Here is a 25239-nt window from a genome sequence, read left to right as displayed (position 1 = left end):
CTTGACCACCCTTATAAAGCTCTACTTCCCTTCTTAGCTTGCAAAAAATCACACTTTGGAAAACACAAACCTTTTAGAATTACGCACCATAAATCATCATAATTCCAAAGTAACCTCTATACAGTTTTTGCAAGCAATGCCTTATTAAATATCTCAAAATCTTAAAGCCTAATCCCACCATCCTCTTTAGCCATACACATAAACTTCCAACCTTTCTAATGAATTTTGCCCTCTTGACTCCTCTATCCTTACCAAAGTTTTAAGATCATTCCATCTAACTTAGCACAAACTTTTTTAGGAAATTTAAAACAAGACATAGGAAAGATAAGAATGGCTTAGCAACAAACTTTACCATTATCTCAGTCCCAGCAAAAGTTAACATTTGTTGCTTCCAACCTTGCAACTTCCCACTCATTTTGCTCATAAAAAAAAGCAAGGGCTTTTACTTTGAACTAACTCTACAACATAGGCAATCCAAGGTATTTTCCAGGATTATCAATTACATTAATTCCCATAACCCTGAAAGCTTTCTCTTTAGCACCATCATCAGCATTATAAGAGAAAAAAAATACATGACTTGTCCAAGTTCACTACTTGATTAGAAACACAACAATAATCATCAAGACATGCTTTAAAAACTTTGCAATTTTTCCTCTTTACACTCACAAAGAAAAGCGCATTGTCTGCAAAAAAAAATAATGAGATAACATTGGACATTTTTAAGCCAATATAATACATTTTAACTCGCTTGTATCCATACTACTTTAAACCATGGCAAACAAAACATCTATTGCTAAACCTAATACCTCTTATAAGTTCTAACTTTACAATATGTCTTCTTAAAACTACAAATTTAAACTGATACTCCATCACCTAAAAAATTCACTTCTCACTAAGACCTATCTTTCTCATCACCCCTTTAATAAAACACAATTCCAATCTATCATATTTCTTATTCCTATCAACCTTTACTACCATTTCCACTTTATTCCCCTCCTTCTTACTCTTCAAATAATGAAAAGCCTTATAAGCAATTATGATACTATTTTGAATCAACCTATTTGCAACAAAAGCTCTCTGATTACAAGAAATAACTTTACTTAACAATCCCTTCATTCTATTTGCCAATATTTTAGACACAATCTTGTAAGCAAAATTACATAAACCAATTAGCCTAAATTAAACCACAGTTTCAACCTTATCAACTTTAGGAATCAAGACTACATTAGTTTTATTCACAGCCTTTAAGTTAAAGTTTTTCAAAAAAAAGTCACCATACTCATCACTTCACTACTAACTTTCCCCAAGCTGACTAATAAAAAATTCTTAAGAAACCATAAGGTCTAAGAATTTTAGTCCTTCTAAGCTGAAACATTGCTTCTTGATTTCTATGACAATGATAGGCTTTCCAGTAATATATTATTAGCATCAGTCACCTAAATTTTTCACCAAACATAATGCTTTCCCCATATTTTGCATACTACCAGAAGCAGATAACTTATTATGAAAAAATGCAAAAGCAACATTAATTTGCTTAGCCTCTTTAATCCATACTCCATCATCTCCTTTTAGCATTACCACCTTATTCCTTACCATTCTTTGCATAGTGCACGAATGCAAAAAAAAAAAATAATACTCTTACCTCCAGCATAAAGCCAATTCACTCAAGATTGCTGCCACCAAAACTTCTTCTCCTTATCCCATGCTTTTTCTATTTGACTTATTAAGATTGCTGCTTCAACTCTCTTCCTTTCATTCCAAATACCTTTATGATACTTTTCAAGCTTCAACATCAATAACTCTACTTGCTTTCTAGTATTCAGGAAAACTTTTTTAGCCTATTCTACCAAATACTTTCTACACTTTTCAAGCCTCTACACTAACACAATCACTTTATCTTCATTACAACCTACTCCAACCCTTTTTGGCAATCTATAAGAAGTCATCATGTTTTGTCTAGAGTACGTCAAATCTAAACACCTTAAGTACTCTAATATGCTCATACTTGAGATCAACAATAAGCATATGATAATCAAAACCCACTAGTTCCACAAACAAAACAACAACACTCTAAAAATCATTTCTAAAGTCAACATTAGCCATAGCTCTATCCAATCTTTCTTCACATGATCATCACCAATCCTGCCATTGCACTATGTAAAAGCAACCCCTTTATACCCAAGATCCATCAATCCATAATTTTCAAGAACATTTTGAAAATTTAGAATACATCTTAAGTTCACAAGCTTCACTCCCAAATTCTTAGAACTTGAACGAATATCATTAAAGTCCCCCCACGCATCTATGGCCCTGAAATACCACCAATTAAACCCTTAAGCTTCCTCTAAATCCTCTACTTATCCTCAACTCTTAGGGTTCCATAAATAAAGATCATAAAATTTAGGTCTTCAACAGTATTAGGCACAATACTTATATGTATTATATTTCTACAACAACTCCACATATTTACCATCACATTACCAACTATATCTATATATGCCTCCTCATCCAGATTACACTTCTTTTTAATTTTCACCAATATCTTTTGCTTTTCTTATTTCTATTAAAAAAACAACTACGGGTTTATTCAACTTACATTCCTCCCTCAACTTCTTAACGATCAAGGCCACCTAAGGCCTTAACAATTTCAACTTAAGAGTTTTATGGTGTCTTGGTGCTTGTTTAAGTCCAACCACTAATAACTTTATTCAATTCAACACCACACAGACCATTCATAATAGCTTCACCACATATTGTTTCCCCTATCTTCACATCCTTCCTTTTACCTCCCTTCCACATTATAGCTTTAACCTTGTGCATACTTTTTGAATAAACAAAAACCACTGCCTTATAACTAACTCTTTCTTCTCTAATGTTCCTCCTTTTAATACTCATATAGTCTAACTCTTCTTATGCTTCTCATTTCAAATTCAGTCCATTAATTTTCCCAACTACTAATTGGATATGGTTTTTTTTTATTATTAGAACCAAAGCCTATTTACTCCTTTCCTCCTCATAATCTACTATTAAAAGATATGCCAATCCAACACCAGGTTTAATCTTCACTTTCCCAGCCTTGTTAAAACTCAATCCAATAATCTCAGGCTCATCTACCTTATTTTCTTCACCATCATCTTTAGCATGAGTAAGTCCATTACCACTATACTCACCTACCACATCCTTTTCTTTCATCATTTATGCTTTGACACTTTATGCCACCCGTTGACTTCCCTTATTCCCCTCACTCAGCCTTATGACAAACATATCATCTTCATCTTCATTCTAGTCCACAAATTCATTACTTTCCCTCTCTTACTTTACTTCTCCTTTCCTATCTATGTTCACCCCCCTCCTTCAGCAAGCCTCCGACCAACCTTTCCTAACCACCACTGTTACCTCCCCTTAAACTGCACTAAATTAGTTGAAAGTCATGCACCATGTCTAAGCAAGTTAAGATTAGCCAACGGCATTAACCTAACAGAACCACATGACTAGAAATCATGACTTAAGTGGCCACACTAATAGCAAAAATTTTATAGTTTCTCATACCTCACTATAACCCAAACCTTCTCCTTATTAGGCTTTGGCAGCCAGAAACTCAAAGCCAATGCCTTCCTTAGATTCAGAATAACAAGAACTCTTAGAAAACCACGCATTAATTTGTTATTCCACCTCATATTTTCTACCATTATAACCTCTCCTACTCAACCACTAATTTGAATAGCATTCTCAAAATCCATTGCTGCCAATGGTATGTTATGCAACTTAATCCATATTAGATAAAAGCTAAAATCCAATTCCTTAATTGCCTTATATCCATGCCACTTCTGTATGTTCAGAAGATGGCCATTAATTGACTATGGCCTTCCTCACAAGATCCTTTGATACTCATCCTCATCATCAAACTTGAATGCAAACGCATTCTCTTATAGGTCCATGATACTCAATCCATCTTGTAGATACCATGCCTTCGCACCACAAATTCAAAGGTTGGCTTATTTGTTCCTTTCTCAATCAAATGTTTACCAACCAACACTTTCCCTGACTCTCCTTCACTCTAAATTGACAATTAGTTAATCACTACATTAGAACCATCATTATCCTCTATACCTTATCAACACCAAGATCACAACCACCTAATCACTGTACCTCTGATCACCAATCATACACACTCACTCATAACTCAAACTCTCACAAACCTAGTGCGGAGATGGTCCTAGAGCTCTCACTAATGGAGAGAGTCCATAAAGTTTAAGAGTAATTAAGGATGAAATTACTCACAGGTTTTTCGAAGTTAAAAGTATTATTTCATTATGGCCTCTTACTCTCACTTTCAAAAAGCTAATTTCTATCAAGGTGATGACATGGGGTCATGTTTCCGGAATAAATGTTACAAAGAAAGATCTAAACTAGAATATCATTATATGGAAAAATCATGATATGTGTTCTTATATATGTACATATATAACAAAAAATTTAGGGGAGTAAAGTCTCAAGAGTTATCCGAATAAGGGCATGCCTTTAAACTAAAAACCAAGCTTACAAAATTACTTACAGATAGCCTAACTTAGTTTTATGACCTGTGTTTTTAAGTAAAAAATTTTGGTTTCCTTGATCAGTGGTTTAAGTGCTTTGAAACGTATAAGAGCTGAATCCCCCCCGCCTTTTACCTTTTGTTCTTCTTTATTCCTGTGTTTCTTTTCCTCTTTTTCATTTTTAATCACTTGAGTGTGCTAGCTTTCGGTCACACTGACCAAGACAAAAAGGAAAAGCCATAGAGAGAGCATTTGTGATAATCATTCGTGTTCTGTAAGATCTGTAACGATTTAAAGGTAGGAAGAACATTATATGATTAATTAAAAGCTAAAGAAACGTTGCAACGTGGAGCCATCAGCTCATTGCAATTCTAATTCTTTTCTTCTCTTTTTTCTTTTAGCCAAAATGATTCTCCAAGAATTATAATTACATGGATCTTTTGACCAATGCATACATACATACATACATATATATGTTTGACCATCATCTGCAGGGGAAAAAAACATCCATCCAAATCACAGCTAAGAGATAACAGTAAAATTAGAGAATTATGTCGATGCTCAAACATGTGATTTAGGCCGAACAAAAAGGAATTTTTTGTCTAATAAGAAAAGAAACTCCTTAATTCACCAACAGGACAAAATATCAGGCTCATGTTGGATCAGAAAGTACAATTATGCAAAACAACTAGTTCTTGGCTTACTTTTCCTGGCATTTTATGCGAGGAGCATTGTATTCTAACTTTTATTAATTGCATTTCATCTTTTTTTTTTTTTTTGTTTGATCAAAAAGTGGGGTGTATCTGAGCTTATGACCCCACGCGATCCATGCTTCATCCTTTTGTGGACCTTGAATTATTGCAGCTTCTCCCAGGTTGAGTATATATATGTGTTGTTCTATTTATATACATACATATTGGATATAAGAGGGCACCGGCACTTTTTTCGTGTTGCATAAAGCACTTGTATCTTGAGCTTGTTTCATGTTGAGAGAATTTTAACCGATTCATGCTAATCTAGATTGAATCAGATCAGGATTTTTTCATGTGAAAATTTTTCTGCCAATGCTATTGCATTGATTGAACTTAAATTCCAGAATTCTAGTTAAGTTGACTTTGCCAGCTGAACCAAGAATTGAGCGCTAAACCACTTTAGTGTGTGTCTGTCACACTTGCCCGGTCCTTTATGACCTTCCCTACCATTTCTGGTGACTTTGCTCAATTCTATTTTTTAATTACTGTTGCTTCTCTTTTCCTCTACCAACCATGTCTGTGCTCTTTTTCCTTATAGGACAATCCATAATATCTAACATACCCACAACAGGATTTTAGCTTGTCGGTGGAAGGTAAGCATGTGCAAGCATCCTATGAAATTTTCCGTTGGGTCTTTTTAATTTCTTCTTATCTGATTCTCCTGTCTGCCATTTCCTTAACTTTCACCTTCAACGTTACTCTTCTTTACTCATTTCAACTCTCTCTTCTTCAAACCAGAAGCAATGACGGGTTGATGAACCTTGAAATTACCTCTTTAATTCACTTGGAAGATGGAAACTAACGTTGTTCAGGTACAAGCTTTGGCACTGGAAACTCATAATTGTTTGGCATTTTCTTCTCTTATTGTTATGGGTTCTCCTAAATTTTCTTGGTTGCTCAGTCAATCGCTTGAGTAAAACCCATATCAGTACTGTGAATCTGAAAATAGTTCGAAACCTTCTGTTTAAGAATCATAACTTTTGTATCTGACGGTCATGACCCATGAATCACTTGACCTCAAGAAATCGAAGTTCAGAATTGAAGGTTTTGGCAGCGTAATAGTCTCTAATGCGTTATTACTTCTTGTTCTATATATTCGTGCTCCAACAACCATATCCGATGTGTGTTTCTAGCTCACTTTACATACTGTTTAAAGGGTAAGTTTTGAAGGCTGATTTTGCAAAATGCTTGAAACGGTTGATAAGAAACTTTGAGTGAACTATTGATGAAATGAAGCATTTTTCTGGTTTTGTTCTTGGATAGTACTGAAAAACATGAACCAAAAATCATGGCTTTGGAAGAAAAGATCTATGGAGAAGACAATCTTTGCAGTGGACAAAGTTACCATTCCTTCAAGGACCATAGAAGCAGAGGTACAAAAGATCCTTCACTGCACTTATTCTTAGGAGAAAACTTTCAAATAGATTTGAAGATGCTTGTCATAAGGTTCTCTGATAAGAATATATCATATGAACATTTCTTACAACTCAGAGCCATAAAGTTTTTCCGCACGTTGATTGAAGAACCTAGTACACTCAGTATCATTTTGTGAGTTTTGTCAAAGTTTTTCTCCTACCATCATTTAAGAAGAGTGAAACGTCACATCAATATAGAGATCTTGGATCTGGTTTATTATAATTATATTTTGTTAGGTACATAAATTTCCAGCTGACATAAATGCTGCAGTGGAGAGATCATCAAAAAGTCTGAATGAGAAGTTGGCTTCAGTCCTCCTTGATTCTCATGATGCAGAGGGTTTTCCACCAAAACATGAACAGACGTCCCGAGGGAAAATTGAAGGTAGGTCACTGTAATATATTCATCTTTTTTGACTCTTTTGATGATTCTATTGGAGGCCATGAACGATAGAGACATGACAGGAAACAAACAAGGACATGTTAAATTTCAAAATATATTCTCCCTTGGTCCTTATTATAAAGGGACCCAGCTTCTCTCTATTTTTTTCTCTCTCCACTTCCTCTCCACTTCCCATTTCAACTGTCAGATTCATTTTTGAATGGTTAAAATTTGATGTTTCATAAAATTATTATTATATTCATTTTTTATAAAATTTTACATTTTAATAATAATTTTATAAAACATCAAATCTTAACTGTTCAAAAATAAATTTGACGGTTGAAATGAGAAGTGGAGAAGAAGTGGAGAGTAAAAAAATGGAGAGAAGCCAAGTCCATTATAAAGACCCCTAGCATGTTTCTTAATATAACATGCTTTGTCTAATGCGTTAATATTTTTCCATCTTGTTTCTCTAACTAACTATAAAACTTCCTAACTAATTAAACAAACACTTCTACCTAATGACTTTTATTGAGGGTAATTTTGAAAATTTACAAGAAATAACTAATGTCATTAATTTTTGCATGAAGTTGTTAATAAGTGCTTATAAGAAGGACGGGAGGGAGTAAAACATAACACAACCACATGCACATATTTATATATCTTGCCAGTATTATCCCATATTTTAAGTACCTTACACAATCAGTTTCTATGTACATCAAAATATCTTTGAATATTTTTCATGGCATCATCGAGATGGGTTTCGAGTTTCTTAGTCTATTTGTATTTTGGGGGATTTTGTCTTGTTTTGGGGCCAATGTTCCGGCCATGTCTGTGCCGAAAAGAAAAAAAATGAAAATACATGCAAGTTCACTAATGTCCATTTTTATGTTTTTTCAGTTTGGGGTTTGGGCAATATTTCCTTCATATATGCTTTTTCCACAGGCTATTAGTATTTCTGTATTTAGTACATCCAATCTGGTTTATGGTTTTGGCTGATCAAATCAATCATTTCTAATCAAAATCTAGGTGAAGATAAAGCAACAGAAGTAGTGGAGTCCTGCGAAAAGGAAGGAGATGAAGATTTAATTAAAGAAACATCAACTGAAAGTATGTTTGGTGCCGTACCAGATTCATCAAAAGAGCATGAGAAGATTCAGAAGGAGTTGGAAGAAAAGTTGCAGGAAAATTGTAAAAGGCTAGCTGACTTAACCATAGAGAATACTAGTCTAACTAATGCTCTTCTTGCCAAAGATAAATCTATTGGAGACCTGCTAAACCGTAACCGTCAGATGGATGCAGAATACAGTACACTAGTTGATAGATTGGATTCCACAGTGAAAGAAAATGCTTTCCTCAAATATGAATTTCACATGCTTGAGAAGGAACTTGAGATTCGAAAAGAAGAGATGGGATATAGTCGCCAGTATGCAGAAGCTTCACACAAACAATATCAAGAAACTGTTCAGAAAGTCTCAAAGCTAGAAGTTGAGTGTCAGAGACTCCATCTGTTGCTGCAGAAAAGGGCGCCCCAGTCTGCTATGGTGAATAGGAAGAATGAAGTTGGTATTATGGGAGGAGATAAAGATATGAGAAGAAGATCAAATCCTACCAGAGATTTGATCTGCAACAAAACTGCTAGAGGAAATTCTCCTGAAGTATCTAACAAGAGCATCAACTTGATGATCAAACGTTTGCAGGATCTGGATGAGGAAAACAAGGCTCTCAAAAGGATTCTAACCAAGAAAAACTCTGAACTGGAATCTTCAAGAAATATGTATGCTCAAACAGCTACCAAATTATCACAGGCTGAGATTCTAGTTAGAAAGCTATCTCTCGATCACAAGTCCATGGAGCTAGGAAGGTTTTATCCTGTATCAAATGAGCTTTCTGTTGTATCAAAGTTTGATATTGCTAGTGATGATGGTGTTAGCTCTTCAGGATCCTGGGCAAATGCACTTATTTCTGAACTGGAACATTTGACAACTGGAGAGATTAAAGATCAGAAGATCCGTAAAGCCATTGAAGTTTCAGAGATGAGTTTGCTGGATGATCTCACTGAGATGGAGAAGCGTGCTATAGTTTCTGTTGATACACCTAAAAGAGAATATTACTCTGATTTAACTAGTAGAGAACTAGTGCTACTTGAACAAGAATTTGGCTTCAGTGACGGGAAGCAGGAGACGGAATTCAGATTTGCAACTTATGAGAATTCATTTGATTGGCTTCAGATTGTTTTGAAAGCCACCTTGGAGCAGCAGCGCATATCAAAACGAAGTTTTCATGAACTCTTTGAGGACATAAGAATTGCTTTGGGTTGTATAAACCCTCCAACTTCCTGTAAATCTGATACTGCTCAAAAGTTCAGGAATTCTAGCAGCTTCAACAGTGCTACGGAGGAAAAAAGCAACCAATACCTGAGTTCCAATTTGAGAAATTCAATGAGTAAGATTATCAAGCTGATTGAAGACATTTCTCCTGTGTCATTAATCTGCAACAATTGCCCATATGATTGCTTGGAGAACCAGAATCCCAGAATACCTCAATCACCAACATCCAAGGAATACTTTGTTCACGTTTTCCAGTGGAAGCTTTCTGACTTGAATCCACTTCTCCATCAACTTGTTCATACATGTAAGGATTTATTAAGTGGAAGAGCTGATCTAGAAGAATTTGCACATGAAGTAGCATTTGCTTTGGACTGGAGCATAAATAATTGTGCCAGCCCCACTAATTCTTCAGTTGCAAGGGATAGAATCAAGAAGCATTTTAGTTGTCATGATTCACAAAATGGGAATGAAAACCAAATAGTTGATGATAAGACGTCTTTAAGTTCACCGTTAGTTGTTTCCCCAGATGATCAACGTGCGTTCTCTAACATGAATGATAATCAGAATGATCTCCTTAAAGAGAACAGAAAATTGAAAGATGAGCTGAGGAGTACAGAATCTGTGAAGAATAACTTGGAAGCGAAGCTTCAATTAGTGAATGAGGAGAGTCAGGGCCTGAAGAAACAACTCCAAGAAGCACAAAATACCATTACAGGACTACAATCGGAATTGGAGACACAGAAGGAATCCAATGAAATCATTGTGGATCAGATTGAAAAACAGAAACTTATAAATGAAGATCTTGATACTCAGCTTGCAATATCGCATGCCAAGTTAAATGACATCTTCCAGAAATTGTCCTCTTTAGAAGTTGAATTGGAGGACAAGAAAAACTCTTGTGAGGAATTAGAAGCAACATGTCTAGAGCTTCAACTCCAGATAGAAAGGTAATGCCTTTTCTATTCTTTTCCCACTCTTTTGTAATTTTCTCTTCTTTTGTTTTCTGGATAACAGTTCTGATTTTGAGAATGTGCAAATTGAACAGTATAGCAAAGAAAGAAGCTCCAGTACATGGCGGACATGAAGTGGAAAAGATGCATCAAACTGTAAGTTCTTTGCATCTTGGTGACTACATGATACAAAGTTTGATTGCCAATGCAATGCTTGATATATTGCAATGGGGTCATAGAACAATCGTAGACTCATAGCAATTTCTTGTTTAGCATGTTCCACTGGCTTAACGTTAGTTGACATTTTCAATATTACTCCTCAATTCACTGATGAAGTCAAGACTCTTTTTTTAAACAATGAAGTAAACACTTCTATTATTTTATAAAATCCAAAATCCTATCAGAAATAATTAGAAAAAAAATTTCAGGGCTTGGAGATCACAACAGCTTCATCAAAGTTGGCAGAGTGCCAAGAAACCATATTAAACCTTGGAAAGCAGCTGAAGGCACTTGCCTCGTCAAGTGACAGTGCACTTTTTGATAGCGTTTTCCTGAAAACCAGTGCTATGGCCAACCCAACTCATGAGAAGAACTTGTTCAAACGATCCTCTTTGCGCAGCCAAATGCAAGCTGAGGATGATACTAAATCAGGGATCCTTCCCTCTTACCAAATTGAAGGAAATAAAACTATTAGTGGTGTTAAGAAGCCACCCCCTCTTCAGTCTGATAACAGTAATGTTCTACAAGTTCCCAATACTCAGGAAACAAATCTAGCCTCGGATCAAAATGATAGAAGCAATATTGCTCTGGGTGCTCTGGCAATGGTGCCAGCTAGAAAACAAGGAGGATTTGGTTTACTGAGAAAGCTGCTGCTAAGAAGGAAGAGAGGGAGGGGTAAAGGAACCCAGTCCTTGGGGAAAACATGACTCTGAAAAGGCAAGAGTATATAGAGTAATTCTTAGGTATGCTCCTCGCACTTAAGATAGGTACAAGAAGAAAATAAGAACTTACCAAAATGAGAGAGTGGATTTCACAACAAAAATGCTCTCTTTTTCGAGTTTTTATCATTTCTTGTACCAATCTTCAACGCAAGGAGTGTTTCTGAGAAACTTTGACTAGGACTAGGCCCAAGATTTGTGTTTAAAATAATACTTGCCTCCCATGACAATCAATTATTCTGTTTGAATGTAATGATTGATTGATTTTAGCATGACGTGATTTTCGCTTTTATAGGCTGGCCTCTTTGATGATTGGATTTGGAGATTATTGTAGTTTGAACTTGAAACCCCCCAGTGTACATAAAAGTTGTATTAAAGATATTTGATATTAAACTTTGTAATAGGTTTTGTATTTGCCTATACACACATAACTGCTTTAGACTGGAATTAGACGAATGAAGCGAAGATTGGACAATCCAAAATAAACTGTCATCATCCTACACTACAGTCATAAAACTATATTTTGGGACAGCGGAGCTGAGCATCACTTTTGCCGATTACAAGGTAAACAGTGGAATTTTTTTGTTAATTACATTACAACAGTGATCTTAACTAGACGCTCTACATATAACTATCCCGGTACTCTTGAAGTTATTGCCTAAATTCCTACAACGTGTATGGATTTTTTTAGAAGGAGCATTCCTTCTCCGCCTTCCTTGGAGACATCAATAGGATAAATCACCGAAATAAAAAGATCAGAGCAAAAGAAAGACTGAAGTTGCACATTCCATAAAAATATCAGAGCAAAAGAAATACTGAAGTTATGCATTTCATTGAAATAAATCTCGTATGTTTATGATCAAATGCACTCGAAGACGAGTTACAGTTTAATTTTTTAATGTCGTACACTCAACGAAAACAAATTATACAGAAGTCAGCTCTTGGCCATGGCTTGATCCTTCATTTCTAGCAATGCATCTTCAAAGCACTTTGCAAGGAACTGTGGGTCGGGAATGATGTCTTTAGCTACCTGGATTTGCATGTCAGCCCTTCCAGCATAGCTCAGCATGTTCAAAGTGAGTGCCTGATTCGATAATTAACATAAAGAGCATAAAAACATAAGTTTAATATTTTACTTGAAAAGGCAGAAATGCAATGAGGATTAGTTGGGTTTAGAGACTGTACATGAGGCAAGGCAGAATTATTTGCCCTCAAGAAAGTTACAGGGTTGCCTGCAATCATAATCTCCTCTTGTGGACCAATCACATTTGAGATTGTAAATGTAGTATTGCAAACAATCCTGTAATTTAGCAAGCAAGCAATCTGCAATGCATATACAGCATTACTTTAGCAGGATCCAGATGGAAGTTGGAAGTTTAATGTACTAAAGATACTGGTATTTGAGGGAGTGGAGGAGAATTAATACGTAGACCAGATAGATCCAAAGAATAATATATAGACGTGTAAGCATGTCGGGACACCTTTTAGTGGAAACCACTTTTGGCATGTTGATGTGTCTTTCGATAATAATAATCCCATAGGAGGGAGTAAAATGTACCTTTGCTCCAAGAGTTGACATTACAAAATCTCCGACTTTGTAAGAGAAGTGGGCCTCCAAAGATTGTTTTTTTCTGTCAATCATTGCCTTAGCTCTTCCCACATATTCTAAAGGATCAGAACGGTTACTTCCATGACATGATACTGGCAGCAAAATCATGCCAAATTTGTTACCCCACCTTGCTCCTGAATTGCTTCTCATCAAATTGGTCGAATCCTGATCAGTATTAGTCGTATTTATCCAACCTCAACATTATATTCTAAGTGAGACCTGAACCATAAATAAAGCAGAAAGCATGCAAACAAGGAAATTATATGTGGGAAGAGTAGACCTGCAAGCCATGATGTGGTCTCAAATTAACCATTGCTACCCCGGTGATCCGGATCTCTTTTTGCAGACCTGATGGAAGGAGAGAGAGAGAGAGAGAGAGAGAGAGAGAGAGAGAGAGATATTGCGACCGCGTAAGCACGCACACCTCTGCATAAACAAGTAGAGAGGCCAGGTACAAATGACTTTTACCATTTGGTGCTCGAAAATCCAGGTATCTTGATAGTCCAGACGATATAATTCCAAATAGAACATCATTTATGGTCTGCAGAACGGTATAGATCAACGAATGTCAATATGAATAAATGTATTCGGAGTTGTGTTTACATGTCTAACTTCTACTTTATAGCCGTGGAAGGCGAAATCTCTACATTATCACATTAACTTAGCGCCCTGTAGCTCAAACAAGTGAAGAAAGGTTTGCGTTCCCTTTATACTCCCCCTAAACCTCTTTATATGAAGCAAATGAGTCTTTTTTAGGCTTAATTGTAAAGAACATCCCTTGCATTTATTAAAAATTTCTTCTCTTTTTTTTTTTTCATTGCATTAGCAATTTAGCATCATTAAATACAGTCACCATGTCAAATGGTCAATGAGGTCGTTCAGGGGGGAAAATTAAATTTCAAACATATTTATTGATCTTTGTTATATTCCTTGATCCATGTGAAATGATTATATTTTTTTTTATAAAGAGGTATGGGGGGAAGTAATTAGAAAAGTTAATCGGTGATCGTATTCTAAAGGAGACTAGGAGAGTCTCAAGCAATAGTACATACTAACATATCTTTGGAATATGTGATGGTGATGGATACAAGTTTAGTTTACAAGTGTACACTGTCTTAAAAATATGATCAAGTTTGAGCATGCTCAGACCTAAATATTTAGTCATGCTACATGCGCCACTATTTTTCTTGACAACATGAATGAAATGTGATTACATCCAACTGCAAGAGGCTCAGCCTGAAAAACAGTTTAAGAACATAAAGTTCTACGGAGAGGGGTAGACAATCCACCTCCTCCTCTCTAGGAAAATCAATCGCAACTGGGAAAAATTGAAGGAAAAAAAATTGCACTTTGTATTCAATAATCTATATATAATGTCTATATATGATACAAAAGTTTATAAATCAAAATTGCATTATTTATAAGTCAAATCATGACTCGATGATTATTTATATGTTTGTTTAGTTTTCAATTTGTCAAAACTCTATTTGTTAAAAGTTCATTTGACAAAAATTAGTTATTGTAATAAAAAATTTGTTTGGATACATTTTAAAAAAAAAATCAGTTTAATAAATCAAAAGTTATTTTGATTAATAAAACTTTGTGCTTTTAAAATGTGTTTTTAAATATACATAGACTAAAAAGGACATTAATTTATAAGAATTTATAATTTTTGTTATACAAATATAATATATTATAAATGTTTAAAAATATGAAAAAAAATAAAATAACATAAAAATTTAGTATGCTAAATAATAAGAATAAAAAACATAAAATTTAACATGTTGAACAAAAATTATATAATAAATGGTTCAACATTTATTAATATTAAACGTCAACATGATTAAAAGTTCGATCTATAATTTACAATCTAATTTCTAAATGAATCAAGAACTTTATTTATCTTTCTATCAAAAGCCACACTTAGAATTGATAATGAAAATGCATGCTCATTGATATCATCATGAGAGTTAATTATATTTTCATCTTTAAAATGCCTAAAGTTAGAATCAATGGTAGATTTTCTTTAAAAATAAAGGGTAGCAAAGTTATTTACAAAATTAGGTATATATTTATTCCTCTCATTAAATGCCCCAACTCCCCCTTACATTTCAAATCCAGCTCAAAGTTACTTTTCAAAATCCACATCCAAAATTTTTTTAAATCCACGTTTCAAAAGTCATTTTATCCAATTAAAAAATTCTCAAATAACATTTAACATTTAAAAAGTAAGGAAGTACTTTTTAAATGTCAAATGTCACTTATCCAAACAGACCTGACATCTACCTCAAAAAAAGAGGTTGTGAGTTTTATATTCAAGACCATATGGTGAAAGAATGGGTGTGTGAGTGCTGCATGTGTCACTTTACCCTTTGAAGGAAGAGTCACCCTTTCCTATACAAAAAGAGGTAGCAATGTAAGTGTGTTTGTGTTTGTATTTAATCTCTTGAAAGAGAAGTGGGGGGTCTTCACGACTCTAGATTGTAGACTAAGAAAAATTGCCATAATGTTGTGTAAAAAAAAAAAAAGTGGAAAACACAATCATGAGTTTCAATAGTTTTATCAAATTTTATTTTTAATTTTTATATTTTTTCAGTATTTTTTAATTCTTATAATTTTAATAAGATTGAGTGAAGTTTGTTCTCAAATTTTTATAATTATAAGGATTAAAAATAAAATTTAATAAAAACTATATGATGAATGATTGTATTTTTTCAGAAATATATATATATATATATATATATATGCTGCAATGGGATTATCCGACATGACAGCTTTACTAGGCACTTCTAGTTGCCAAAGAAAATGAAAGCGATGCTCCGACAGTGCCGTGTTTGATGTACCTGAATTTTAATCCATACACGTTCATTTCTATCCACAAAAATAAATAAATGGATGAATAAGAAGTCGGGTCAAACTCTCCATCCCTCTCTCACCAAAATTGGAATTTGAGGTTAATGAATCATTAATCATTATCATCCAGTCACATTCAAATAAAGCTGAACCTAATTGAGGATAATTATTTCAAAGTGTTTCTTTTTTTGTTTTTACTCACGAAATCCAATCCTCAACTTTGCCAAATAAAAGTTGAATCCCACCAATCTACTATTAAATATAAGGAAAAATATGCAGTGGATACGGATACTCAAGAAATTAACTATGCATGTTAATTTAGGTCAATCATACAGATATGGATAGATCATTTAACATGTAATTTAAGTCTATTTCTAGTTCTGATTTTTTTTTTAAAAAAAAGGGACTGACTTTAGTTTTCAATTTAAAGAATTGATAATTAATAATATAATTATATCTTTTTTTCCATTAAAAAATTTATAACTATTTTCTTTTTAAAAAAAAAGCTCCTTTTTTTTTTAAAAAAATCCTTATATATATTTAGCCTCCTACAATTTTTCTTGATAACTACTTCGACTTTTTAAAGGGTGAGCTGCTGGGGAACGGTTTGTGCTCATTTAAGATATGAGATTTAGACGGTCTAAATTAAAAATATTATATTATATTAATTTATTAAAATAAAAAATTATAAAAATTATAAAATAATTTTAATAATTTTATTATTTTTAATCTGATCTAAATTTAATTTAAAGAATTTTATTTAATATTAAAATTTTTATAATTAAATATTTTAAATTTTTCAGATATACTCTATATAGTCTAGATATTCTATGTAAAGTTTATATGGATAATCAATATACATCAATTATAAAAATTTTAATATTAAATTAAATTTAAATTAAATAAAAAATTTATTAAATTATTTTATAATTTTTTATTTTAATAAATTAATATAAAATAATATTTTTAATCTTTACCGTCAGATTAAAACTTGGACGGTCGGAGGTTCAATTCTCAATTTTATTATTGGAGAAAAACGAAAATTGCATCGACTTACAGCATTGGTCACGGCCTTCTTTACGGACTTCATATCTTCCAGGCGGAGCTTGGCAGTAGCCAACTTCCTCGGCCACTCCTCCACCCCTGCGCCGCCGCTTATCACCGTTCTACGGTCACGAACCCACAAGCACCTCAACACAAATTCAATCGAAAAGACCACGCAAAACCACAGCGTTACCACAAAACCCCACAGGTTCTTCCAATCCCTCCAATTCCTTCCTCTGCCCTTCTTCCGATCGAAAGAAACCATCGTTGGCGGCGCCTCCGGATCATCCACCTTCCGGCAGTTCGCAAGCAACATAGACATCAACGAAATCCCATCACCTAAAGCGTGATGGATTCGGAAAATCACGCATTTATGGGCAATTAAAACGTGTATTTCCCACAAGGGTTTGTCTGTGCTGAGTCCAGCAGCGTCGATGCACAACTCCGCCAAGTAATCGTTGACTGCCGATTCATCGTCGCCGGCAGTGGTGGAGATGGAATCTTCGATGACCTTGATGTGTTGGTCGATGTCGACCTCCGTTCGCCGCCAGTGCTCGAGTCCGCGATGGTCGCGTACCATGAGGCTGGTGAATCGTGGGTGTTGGAGCATGAGAGAGTCGCGGATTAAGGGTTTGATGGAGTCCACGTCAATGGGGTTCTTGACTCCGATGACACAGTGGATTACCTGATTCGTGTTTGGCTGGAGGAACAGCCGGCCGGCTGGAGTGAGAGGTTCACCGGATTCGTTCGCCGTCGACCTCATGAGAGAAGCAGAAATCCTTTGTCAGTTGCGGAGAAGAACTGTTCTGAGATCTTACTCGCGGCCTTGGGTCCCGCTCTTTGTAAAATCTCACACCAAATTGCAATTGCATGTTAGCTAATTAGCTAGTACTTAATGTGAAAGCGATAATTTAAACAACGCAGCAGTCTGATAAATTTTTAGAGGGTGATTCTTTTACATTTCTGGCGATCTGGCCATTGAGGCAGAACAAGGAAATGGACAATTATTTGTCATGGATGATAACAGTATAGTATCGACACAAGAGAGACTTAACCAGCCCGATATTGACTATTTCCTCTCTTTAAATTTGCATTTTTTTTTTTTGAATTATAAAGGAAACAGAGTAACTAAAAAACAACTAGCAAAAAAGTTCACAAAGAAACTTTCTTATTATTGACCACCACCTTAATACAATAAGGTAGGAACAATCAAAAGATTGAAACTTACCTACTATATTCAAAGCAAACTTGGGAGAAAAAATGTAAAGTATTTTTAATTAAATATCATCTTCTAATAAAATAATTATTTATTTTTAAATTAACACTATCTTTTCATCTTTATTTTTATTAAATGCTCTACAATAAATATAAAATTATTATAGGGATATTTAAAAAAAACAAGAATTACATCTTGAAAGATTAAAAATGCTTTACATTTTTTAACATTTAATTTTTAAAAAAATACTTTATGTTTTTGAATGGAGGGAATATTTCTTTTTATGAATTTTAAAAAATGGATATAAATATAAAATTTTTTTTAATTTTATTTTTACTAGGTAAGAATTATGTAAATAACGAACTCTGCCAGTGGTTGAATAATTAAAAAAATTAAAAAAAACTTACTTATAAACAATTTTTTTAAAAGCCATAAATAACTTTTTTGGTTGAATATCTGCCATGTTTTATTTAGCATAAGAAATCTCAGCTCTGTTGTTCTCTCTGAGTTGGGCATGGCTTGGGCTAATATTTAGCACAACAAACCCATACTCGTGCTTATGGATTGGGCATCTCAACATTTAGATTATTTTAGAAGCCTTGTAACCCACAGAAAAAAAAAAAAAAAGTTTCTCTTTAGAAGCCCTAATGTATGACTATATAAGTCTTCATCTTTCAGCTGCGTTCTTTTACAGCAGCGGAGGGAATTAGGGTTTTCGGCAATACAACAATGGAGCAATCACAGAATCAAGCTCTCGAACAAGTCCAGTGCTTCGGCCGCAAGAAGACTGCTGTGGCCGTGACCTACTGCAAGCGTGGCCGTGGGCTCATCAAGATCAATGGATGCCCAATTGAGTTGGTGCAGCCGGAGATCCTCCGATTCAAGGCATTCGAGCCGATCCTTCTCCTGGGGAAGCACCGATTTGCCGGCGTGGACATGAGAATCCGTGTCAAAGGAGGCGGTCACACCTCGCAGATATACGCAATCAGACAGAGTATTGCCAAAGCCCTCGTCGCATTTTACCAGAAGTATGTCGACGAGCAGAGCAAGAAGGAGATCAAAGACATCCTTGTTAGGTACGACAGAACCTTGCTGGTTGCCGATCCCAGGCGCTGCGAGCCCAAGAAGTTCGGTGGTCGTGGTGCCCGCGCAAGGTTCCAGAAGTCCTACCGTTGAATGCTTCGCTTCAGTGGAAAAGGTCTCTTTGTGGATTTATATTTCAATTTTCGGTTCATGTTTCATGCTGTGGAAGACTTTTGATGTCGACTAGTAGTTCTATAATTTTGGGCGTTTTACTTTATGGATTGTTGAGATGCTTTTATTTATATCGAGCGTGTCATTTAGGTTGCAATATGAGTATCAATGGCTCTATTTAATTTTGCTCAGTGGGATAGCAATGTTTATGAAATGAAATATGTTTTAGATGTTTAAAATTTACTATAAATTTCTTTGTTTTGTTGGATGATAACCGACATTTTTATTTGTTTATCATATGCTTAACATAGTGTCAAACATAATTAAAATGTTGGTGGACTACAGCGATTCGCGCTTAGTACACGCTTTTCAATGTGTTTAGCATGCTTTCAGGTTTAGTGTTTCATCCCTTTTGATTGAGATGACTTGTTTTTCTTTTTTTTTCGTGCTCTATTCCGATGATGTTCTCAGGCGTCCGTTGATTCTTGTGCAATATATGTTTAGATTGTGAATGATTATGTTCTCTTTGCTTTGATATATATCTTCTCTAATAGAAGAGGTTATGGGTTATGGCGAGCTGTTACGGGAACCCATATAGTATGCCGATGGGATGGATCTGATGCCGTTTTGCCTACCGTGTGCCTCGTATGAGGTTGCCTTGGTTTTATAATCCATGATTTAGTTGATTTTGCCTGGATTTGATAAGTAGTGGTCTTGCCATAAATTTGAGGCCTTCCCGGTGGATATTTGAGTTATCTTAGTTAAGAACTCAGTATCCTGTCAGAATAAATTTTTTATCTGGATCTGACGCTTTCTTTTATTTTTTGGTCTTTATTATGGATGAGTTATTATTTGCATTGCAATTCAGAGGATAAGGAAAGCTTTTTAGTATGGCAAGGTTGATTTAGGCTTTACAATTGAATTCAATTTTATGTTGAAAGTCTGAAGAGATGGATTATAATTTTTACTGATCATTGTTTCAATGATGCCGATATCCAGAAATGAATGCGTGTCATGGCTTCTAGCCTTCTAGCCCCGATGGGTCAGTGAGAGGTTTTTCTACTTTACTAACTATAATAAACCCTTGTTTCTCTGATTATGATTATGGTGCTAAGTTTTACTAGAATGTTTCTGAGAATCTATTTTATATGTATAGAATTTTAGGACGGACGAGTCTTTTTTAGAGGAGAGGATCCTCTCCTCTTCTCTTCCCATCATTTTCCCCTCCTCTTCCTCATTTTTAACCACTAAATCAAAATTTATATGGTTTAGATTGATGTCTTATAAAATGTTATGTTTTGTTTTGTTTTTGCTATATTTTTAATTGCTTATATTGAATTTTAACCGTATGAATTTTATTATTCATATATTTTTTATAATTTAACATTTTAATAATAATTTTATAAAAAATCAAATCTGAACTATTTAAATATCTAATAAAGAAGGGAAGAGGATGGGAAATGAATCGGGAGAATCCTTGCCCCTTTTTCAGGAACACAAACCGCGTTGTTCTCTTATTAATCTGGATCTTGGAGAGATTTGATGGTATATATTTTATTTAGACATTATTATTGAGATATTAAAATTGAGGGGGAAACAGACATAGTCTTGAATCCATGAAGTTAGCCTCATGTTTGAAAATAAATCTATTTGAAAATAAACCTTATGTTGGTCACTTGAAGTCTTGAAACCATGAAGTTAGCCTCATGTTTTAGTTTGCTGTGTGTGCATGACTGTGGGGAAAAAAACAGAAGGGTTGGTACATCCTTTGGACTTTGGAACATGCGATACGAGTACATGGTATCTAACCAATCTACTTTGCACTGGTTGATATCGATTCAAATTGTTAGAGCAAAGCTATAGCCCTTAGTTACTTGGAATAACCAGAAACTTGTGCATTATCTTTTTGGCTTGCTTAGAAATTTTGGGACCTTAGCAAGAATTACTAGAAGGGTCTAGTGTGATGTAATTAATCAATTTTTCCTGTAATTTTTGTCAAGGTACAATAATTAATCAAAACCTTATAAATAGAATTAATTAATAGATAATGAGACATGTATAGTTCATTGCCTTTGAGAGTTCAATTGAATGATCCTATTCCCATGCAATAAGGAACCTGTGAAATATCTTTAAAGTGAAAATAAAAAAAGACTAAATGTGCATTTATGTCATTGAAGTATTATCTGAGGAGTATTCAATATTTTAAAGTATTTGTTATATCATTTTCGACCCTAAAATCATTAAAATAAAACAATTTTGCCTTCAATGTTAAATGCTCTGATATTGATTGTTAAATTAGGTGAAAGAAAGAGGGGGGGTGAAAATTGACCCAACATGCCAAGTATGCTGCCACATCAACCCCACTCTAACCCCTTCCTTTGTCTAATCCCTTCCAACCCGCTCCAATTTCTCTTGCATCTCCTATTCATCTTCTCTCAAGGCGTCTGTCATTTTTCTGATGAATTGGATGATCAATCAAGATCTAACAGATATTAATCAGATCTCCATGGAGAACAAGATTGAAGAACCATCCTTTAGACATCAAAATAAAATCTCAAAAATCAGTGGACCGTTATAGGGATGCTGGCTAATTATGGTGAGCTTCTCGACGGAGACCCGATGACCATCAGCTTCTCGACCTGGTGTAAGTACTTTCGTGGCGCTAGGCCAACCACTGGTGGTCCCGTAGGAAGTTTGATCAAGGAAAGCCACGATCTCCCTCTTAAGCGTGGCAGCATTGTTGGTGTTACCGAAGGTGGGGGAAAGATTGGTGGCTTGAGCATCTGGCTTAATGTCTCCCTGGAGATGATGCCGTTAACGCCACATGCCACACCAACGCGCTCAACACAGTCTCATGTCACAGAAAATGGGGCCCGCGAGACAATGTGTAATGGACATTTGTGGATATTTAGCATCAGGGTGAGTGATGTTTCGATTGAATTATTTTAAAAGTGAAAATGCGACAACAAATACTATAAAATATTATGTGCTATTTAAATAATTCTTTAAATGTAAAAATGCCCTTTTATTTTTTTTAAAAAAAAAGTATGATAGGAGTATATAAATGATGAAGCTGGACTCCTTTGCTATTCAAGCATTTTAATTAACTTTCTTGAAGGAAAAAAATTAGTGACGCTTTGTTTCCACTTGCTCCTTTGAAGTTCAGAAAAAGGAAAAATAATTTTATTTACAATATCCATATTATCATATGCCTTTTGTTCACTTCAAAGTCAACGTCACTTGAAAATAACCAAAAAGGAAAATCAGAAAACAACTTATTCTTATTTATCCACCAATTTTATACCAAAATAAGAATTACGATCAAGAAAGACAAGGATATGGAGTGTTACATTAAGAAGACGAGAGAAATATTTAAAACCATGAAAAAGTCAACGTAGGCGGATTTCAGAATATTGATCTTTGCATGCTGTGATGGGGAGGAGAGGATATCACTGTGGTAAAGTTTCAGAAAGTGAACTCGTATGATCCGACGGTAGAGAGTGACTCCATCAGCAAGCGAAGCATGCAAATTTCAATCCTGGGTCCACAGCAGGAGCCTGCCTTCCGGATCTCCAACTTAAAGTCTCCACACATGACGTGTTTTTTTATGGGCGCATTACGTGGTGCCGCGATAGAATCTCTGCACGGTGTTTGTCGTAGCCGATCACACCCCTAACCTTTGACCCGCTCCATCAGCCTCTTGTGGTAGTTGAGGTAATTGTCCTTGTCAGCATCCACAAATATGAAATCGAAGCTCCCATGATTCTTCTCCTGCATTTAATTTCTTTCAGAATTTTTTTGAATTGTTTCATTGTTTTTGAGAGAAATTTGAAGATGAAGAAAGTTTACATCTTTAAGGAGTTGGTCAAGAACACAAAGTGCAGGGTCTTCTCTGAATTCAATTTTGTGAGCAACATACCAGCTTTCTCAAATGTTTGACGACCCACCTCATAGTTCTCCCTACTAATGTTTGAGGCAAATATTTATGAATAAAATTTGCAGAAAGAAAGTAGTTATTTTTTCTTCTGTTTCAATTAATAGCACAACCTAAGTAATCATTTCTCAATGCATGATAGTCATTGAGGACAAATATATCATTTCATCAAAAATTAAAATGAGAGGCAAATTTTCAAAAATTAAATAATAATTATCACATTTTACAGTATTTAATTATCTTTTGCATATTTTAAGATTTTTTTTTGTCATTTTCTCTTTCTTTCCCCAACAAGGAGATGAAAAAGAGTCTTGCAAATTGCAAAATATAAATAAGAGGGGCTGATGGCCCAATTATTAAGAATCATTTTTCAATTCCCCAACTTTTTAGGAATAGTATGCTGTTCCTTATATTTTCCAAGATTCTTTTTCAAAAATTGCACAAAGCAACGCAAACAATTAAATGCACTTGAATAAGATTTGAATTTTTATTAAAAAAAATACTCACATTTAATATTTAGCCATTACTTGAATAAGATTCTCTTGAAAGGATACCTATGAATAATCCAAAAAAAAATTAAATAAACTTGCTAATTTTAATTTTCTTAAAAAAGGAGTATAAACATTTAAAAATTTCATTCATTTAAAACAACCCATAACTAGCATTTTCTCTTTCTCCATTAAATTATGGAGGGTATTTTACAATTGTATTTTTTAATGTATAATTATTTTTTCCAAAACATATTATTAGAAAATGAAACTAAATAAATTTAAGTACATCTAAGATACATACCTCATGAATAACGTTATATTAATATTCATGACCATGGCCATGTATTTGTATCCTTTTTCTAATGGTCCACCAATCGCTCATTAATAACAATCCCATTCAATGCATAAAAGTTTGAATATTCTCATGCTTTCTTTGGCTAATACCCCCTCCATTTACAAATAAAAAATATTTTTAATCTTTTAATATATAACTATTATCTTTTTAAAAAAATGTACCTATTAAATAGATTATTTTATACCTTTTTAGGGTGTAAATAAGGATAAATATAAAAATATAGAGTTAATTTAAAGATAAGTATTACTTTATTAAATGTAAGATTTTGTTAAAAATGCCTTACCTTTTTTAATAGAGGGAGTAATCTTTTATTGTTATAATATCTAAAAAATTGTGATATAATTAACATTAAAATATGTCTTCTACTGCTGAATTTCTCATATTACGTACTCAAAAGATCCAAATTAAATCCATATAACATATAGTGATAAGAAAGAAAGTGATTTTCAATTTGACTAATTTTTTATTATGACTTTGTATTCTATAAATAGAAACTTTGTTGAGTGATTTTGAAGTTAAGATATGATGGGAAAAAAACAGGTGCAAAATAAATAAAGGGAATGATCTTTTGATTTTATTTTTTCACAATACCTACTTTAAATTAATATATAAAGGAATAAAGGATTAAAAATAATATTTACCACTCTACCAAAGAAATAATATTTACCAAAAAATGGTTCGGAAACAAAGGAACCATTTTAAATAGTGGACGATCCTAAAAACCCCTCCTTATTGTTGGCACCAATAGGTAAAATTATAGTTTAAGTCATGCTCAAGAATACTATTCTTAAAAGCTATTTCACTATATTAGGTTGATTGCGCAACAGCTTCCCAAAATAACTCAGGCAATACTAACATTAATGAAGCAATGAGAGAGAAAGAGAGAAAGCTCATCTTTGAGGCTCTCTAAAAGCATGTGGCAATTATTGCCTTTTATAGGTAGGTATCTCAAAAATTAAACAATAAAAACACATTAAACACAATTAAAAAAATAATTTCATATAATAATGAGGTTTAATATATATGTTATGACATACTTTTTTTAAATAGTATTTAATACTATTAATTTATAATAATTTCTTTTAAAATACTCATAAATATTTTATAATATCCCACAATCTCCCATAAATTTTAAAAGGAGGGAAATTTTTTTGAAAAACTATCTTATACAAATAATTTTATATTTCCACAAAATAGTTTTTGAAATTTTGAAAAATTGCCTAGTATCACGTCTAACTTGT

The 25239-nt window shown here is 34.0% G+C and overlaps 3 protein-coding genes and 1 pseudogene across 7 annotated transcripts; 2 read left to right on the top strand and 2 right to left on the bottom strand.

Moving 5' to 3' along the window:
* Positions 1–5478: 5478 nt before the first annotated feature.
* On the top strand, positions 5479–11705 carry LOC129293233 (filament-like plant protein 7). Of its 4 annotated transcripts, none has more exons than XM_054931071.1 (7): positions 5479–5880; positions 6026–6099; positions 6551–6660; positions 6956–7087; positions 8114–10361; positions 10460–10520; positions 10793–11705. In XM_054931071.1, exons 3-7 carry the CDS (start codon positions 6576–6578, stop codon positions 11288–11290), a joined length of 3024 nt encoding a protein of 1007 aa, XP_054787046.1. In that variant the 5' UTR covers positions 5479–5880; positions 6026–6099; positions 6551–6575; the 3' UTR covers positions 11291–11705. The 4 variants fall into 4 exon arrangements, with proteins under 4 accessions (XP_054787046.1, XP_054787044.1, XP_054787047.1 ...); XM_054931069.1 differs by having other exon boundaries at positions 6940–7087; XM_054931072.1 differs by lacking the exon at positions 5479–5880 and having other exon boundaries at positions 5943–6099; positions 6974–7087.
* A 393-nt stretch (positions 11706–12098) lies between these two features.
* On the bottom strand, positions 12099–17801 carry LOC129293537 (wax ester synthase/diacylglycerol acyltransferase 11-like). 2 transcript variants are annotated; one of them, XM_054931551.1, is made up of 6 exons: positions 16822–17796; positions 13380–13452; positions 13192–13259; positions 12861–13076; positions 12488–12625; positions 12099–12386 (listed from the first exon to the last, which is right to left on the bottom strand). In XM_054931551.1, exons 1-6 carry the CDS (start codon positions 17569–17571, stop codon positions 12237–12239), a joined length of 1395 nt encoding a protein of 464 aa, XP_054787526.1. In that variant the 5' UTR covers positions 17572–17796; the 3' UTR covers positions 12099–12236. The 2 variants fall into 2 exon arrangements, with proteins under 2 accessions (XP_054787526.1, XP_054787527.1); XM_054931552.1 differs by lacking the exon at positions 12488–12625 and having other exon boundaries at positions 16822–17801.
* A 900-nt stretch (positions 17802–18701) lies between these two features.
* On the top strand, positions 18702–19486 carry LOC129293539 (40S ribosomal protein S16). Its single transcript, XM_054931554.1, has one exon. It carries the CDS (start codon positions 18754–18756, stop codon positions 19198–19200), a length of 447 nt encoding a protein of 148 aa, XP_054787529.1. The 5' UTR covers positions 18702–18753; the 3' UTR covers positions 19201–19486.
* A 2273-nt stretch (positions 19487–21759) lies between these two features.
* Positions 21760–23198, bottom strand: LOC129293086 (caffeoyl-CoA O-methyltransferase-like; annotated as a pseudogene).
* Positions 23199–25239: the final 2041 nt, after the last annotated feature.

The sequence above is a fragment of the Prosopis cineraria genome, unplaced genomic scaffold (assembly GCF_029017545.1).
Source record: "Prosopis cineraria cultivar Desert tree isolate PC_DT_omini unplaced genomic scaffold, ASM2901754v1 PC14, whole genome shotgun sequence".
Taxonomy (NCBI): domain Eukaryota; kingdom Viridiplantae; phylum Streptophyta; class Magnoliopsida; order Fabales; family Fabaceae; genus Prosopis; species Prosopis cineraria.
This window is presented reverse-complemented; position numbering and strand designations above follow the sequence as displayed.

Excerpts from the sequence above, each read along its gene's own strand:
- LOC129293233 (XM_054931069.1), top strand. The coding sequence starts at position 6,562 with ATGAACCAAAAATCATGGCTTTGGAAGAAAAGATCTATGGAGAAGACA. Across the intron at positions 6,661-6,939 it reads CAAGGACCATAGAAGCAGAG|GTACATAAATTTCCAGCTGA; the intron begins GTACAAAAGATC and ends ATATTTTGTTAG. Across the intron at positions 10,362-10,459 it reads CTTCAACTCCAGATAGAAAG|TATAGCAAAGAAAGAAGCTC; the intron begins GTAATGCCTTTT and ends CAAATTGAACAG.
- LOC129293537 (XM_054931551.1), bottom strand. The coding sequence starts at position 17,571 with ATGAGGTCGACGGCGAACGAATCCGGTGAACCTCTCACTCCAGCCGGC. Across the intron at positions 13,077-13,191 it reads GACCACATCATGGCTTGCAG|GATTCGACCAATTTGATGAG; the intron begins GTCTACTCTTCC and ends AATACTGATCAG. Across the intron at positions 12,626-12,860 it reads TGTCAACTCTTGGAGCAAAG|ATTGCTTGCTTGCTAAATTA; the intron begins GTACATTTTACT and ends TATGCATTGCAG.
- LOC129293539 (XM_054931554.1), top strand. The coding sequence starts at position 18,754 with ATGGAGCAATCACAGAATCAAGCTCTCGAACAAGTCCAGTGCTTCGGC.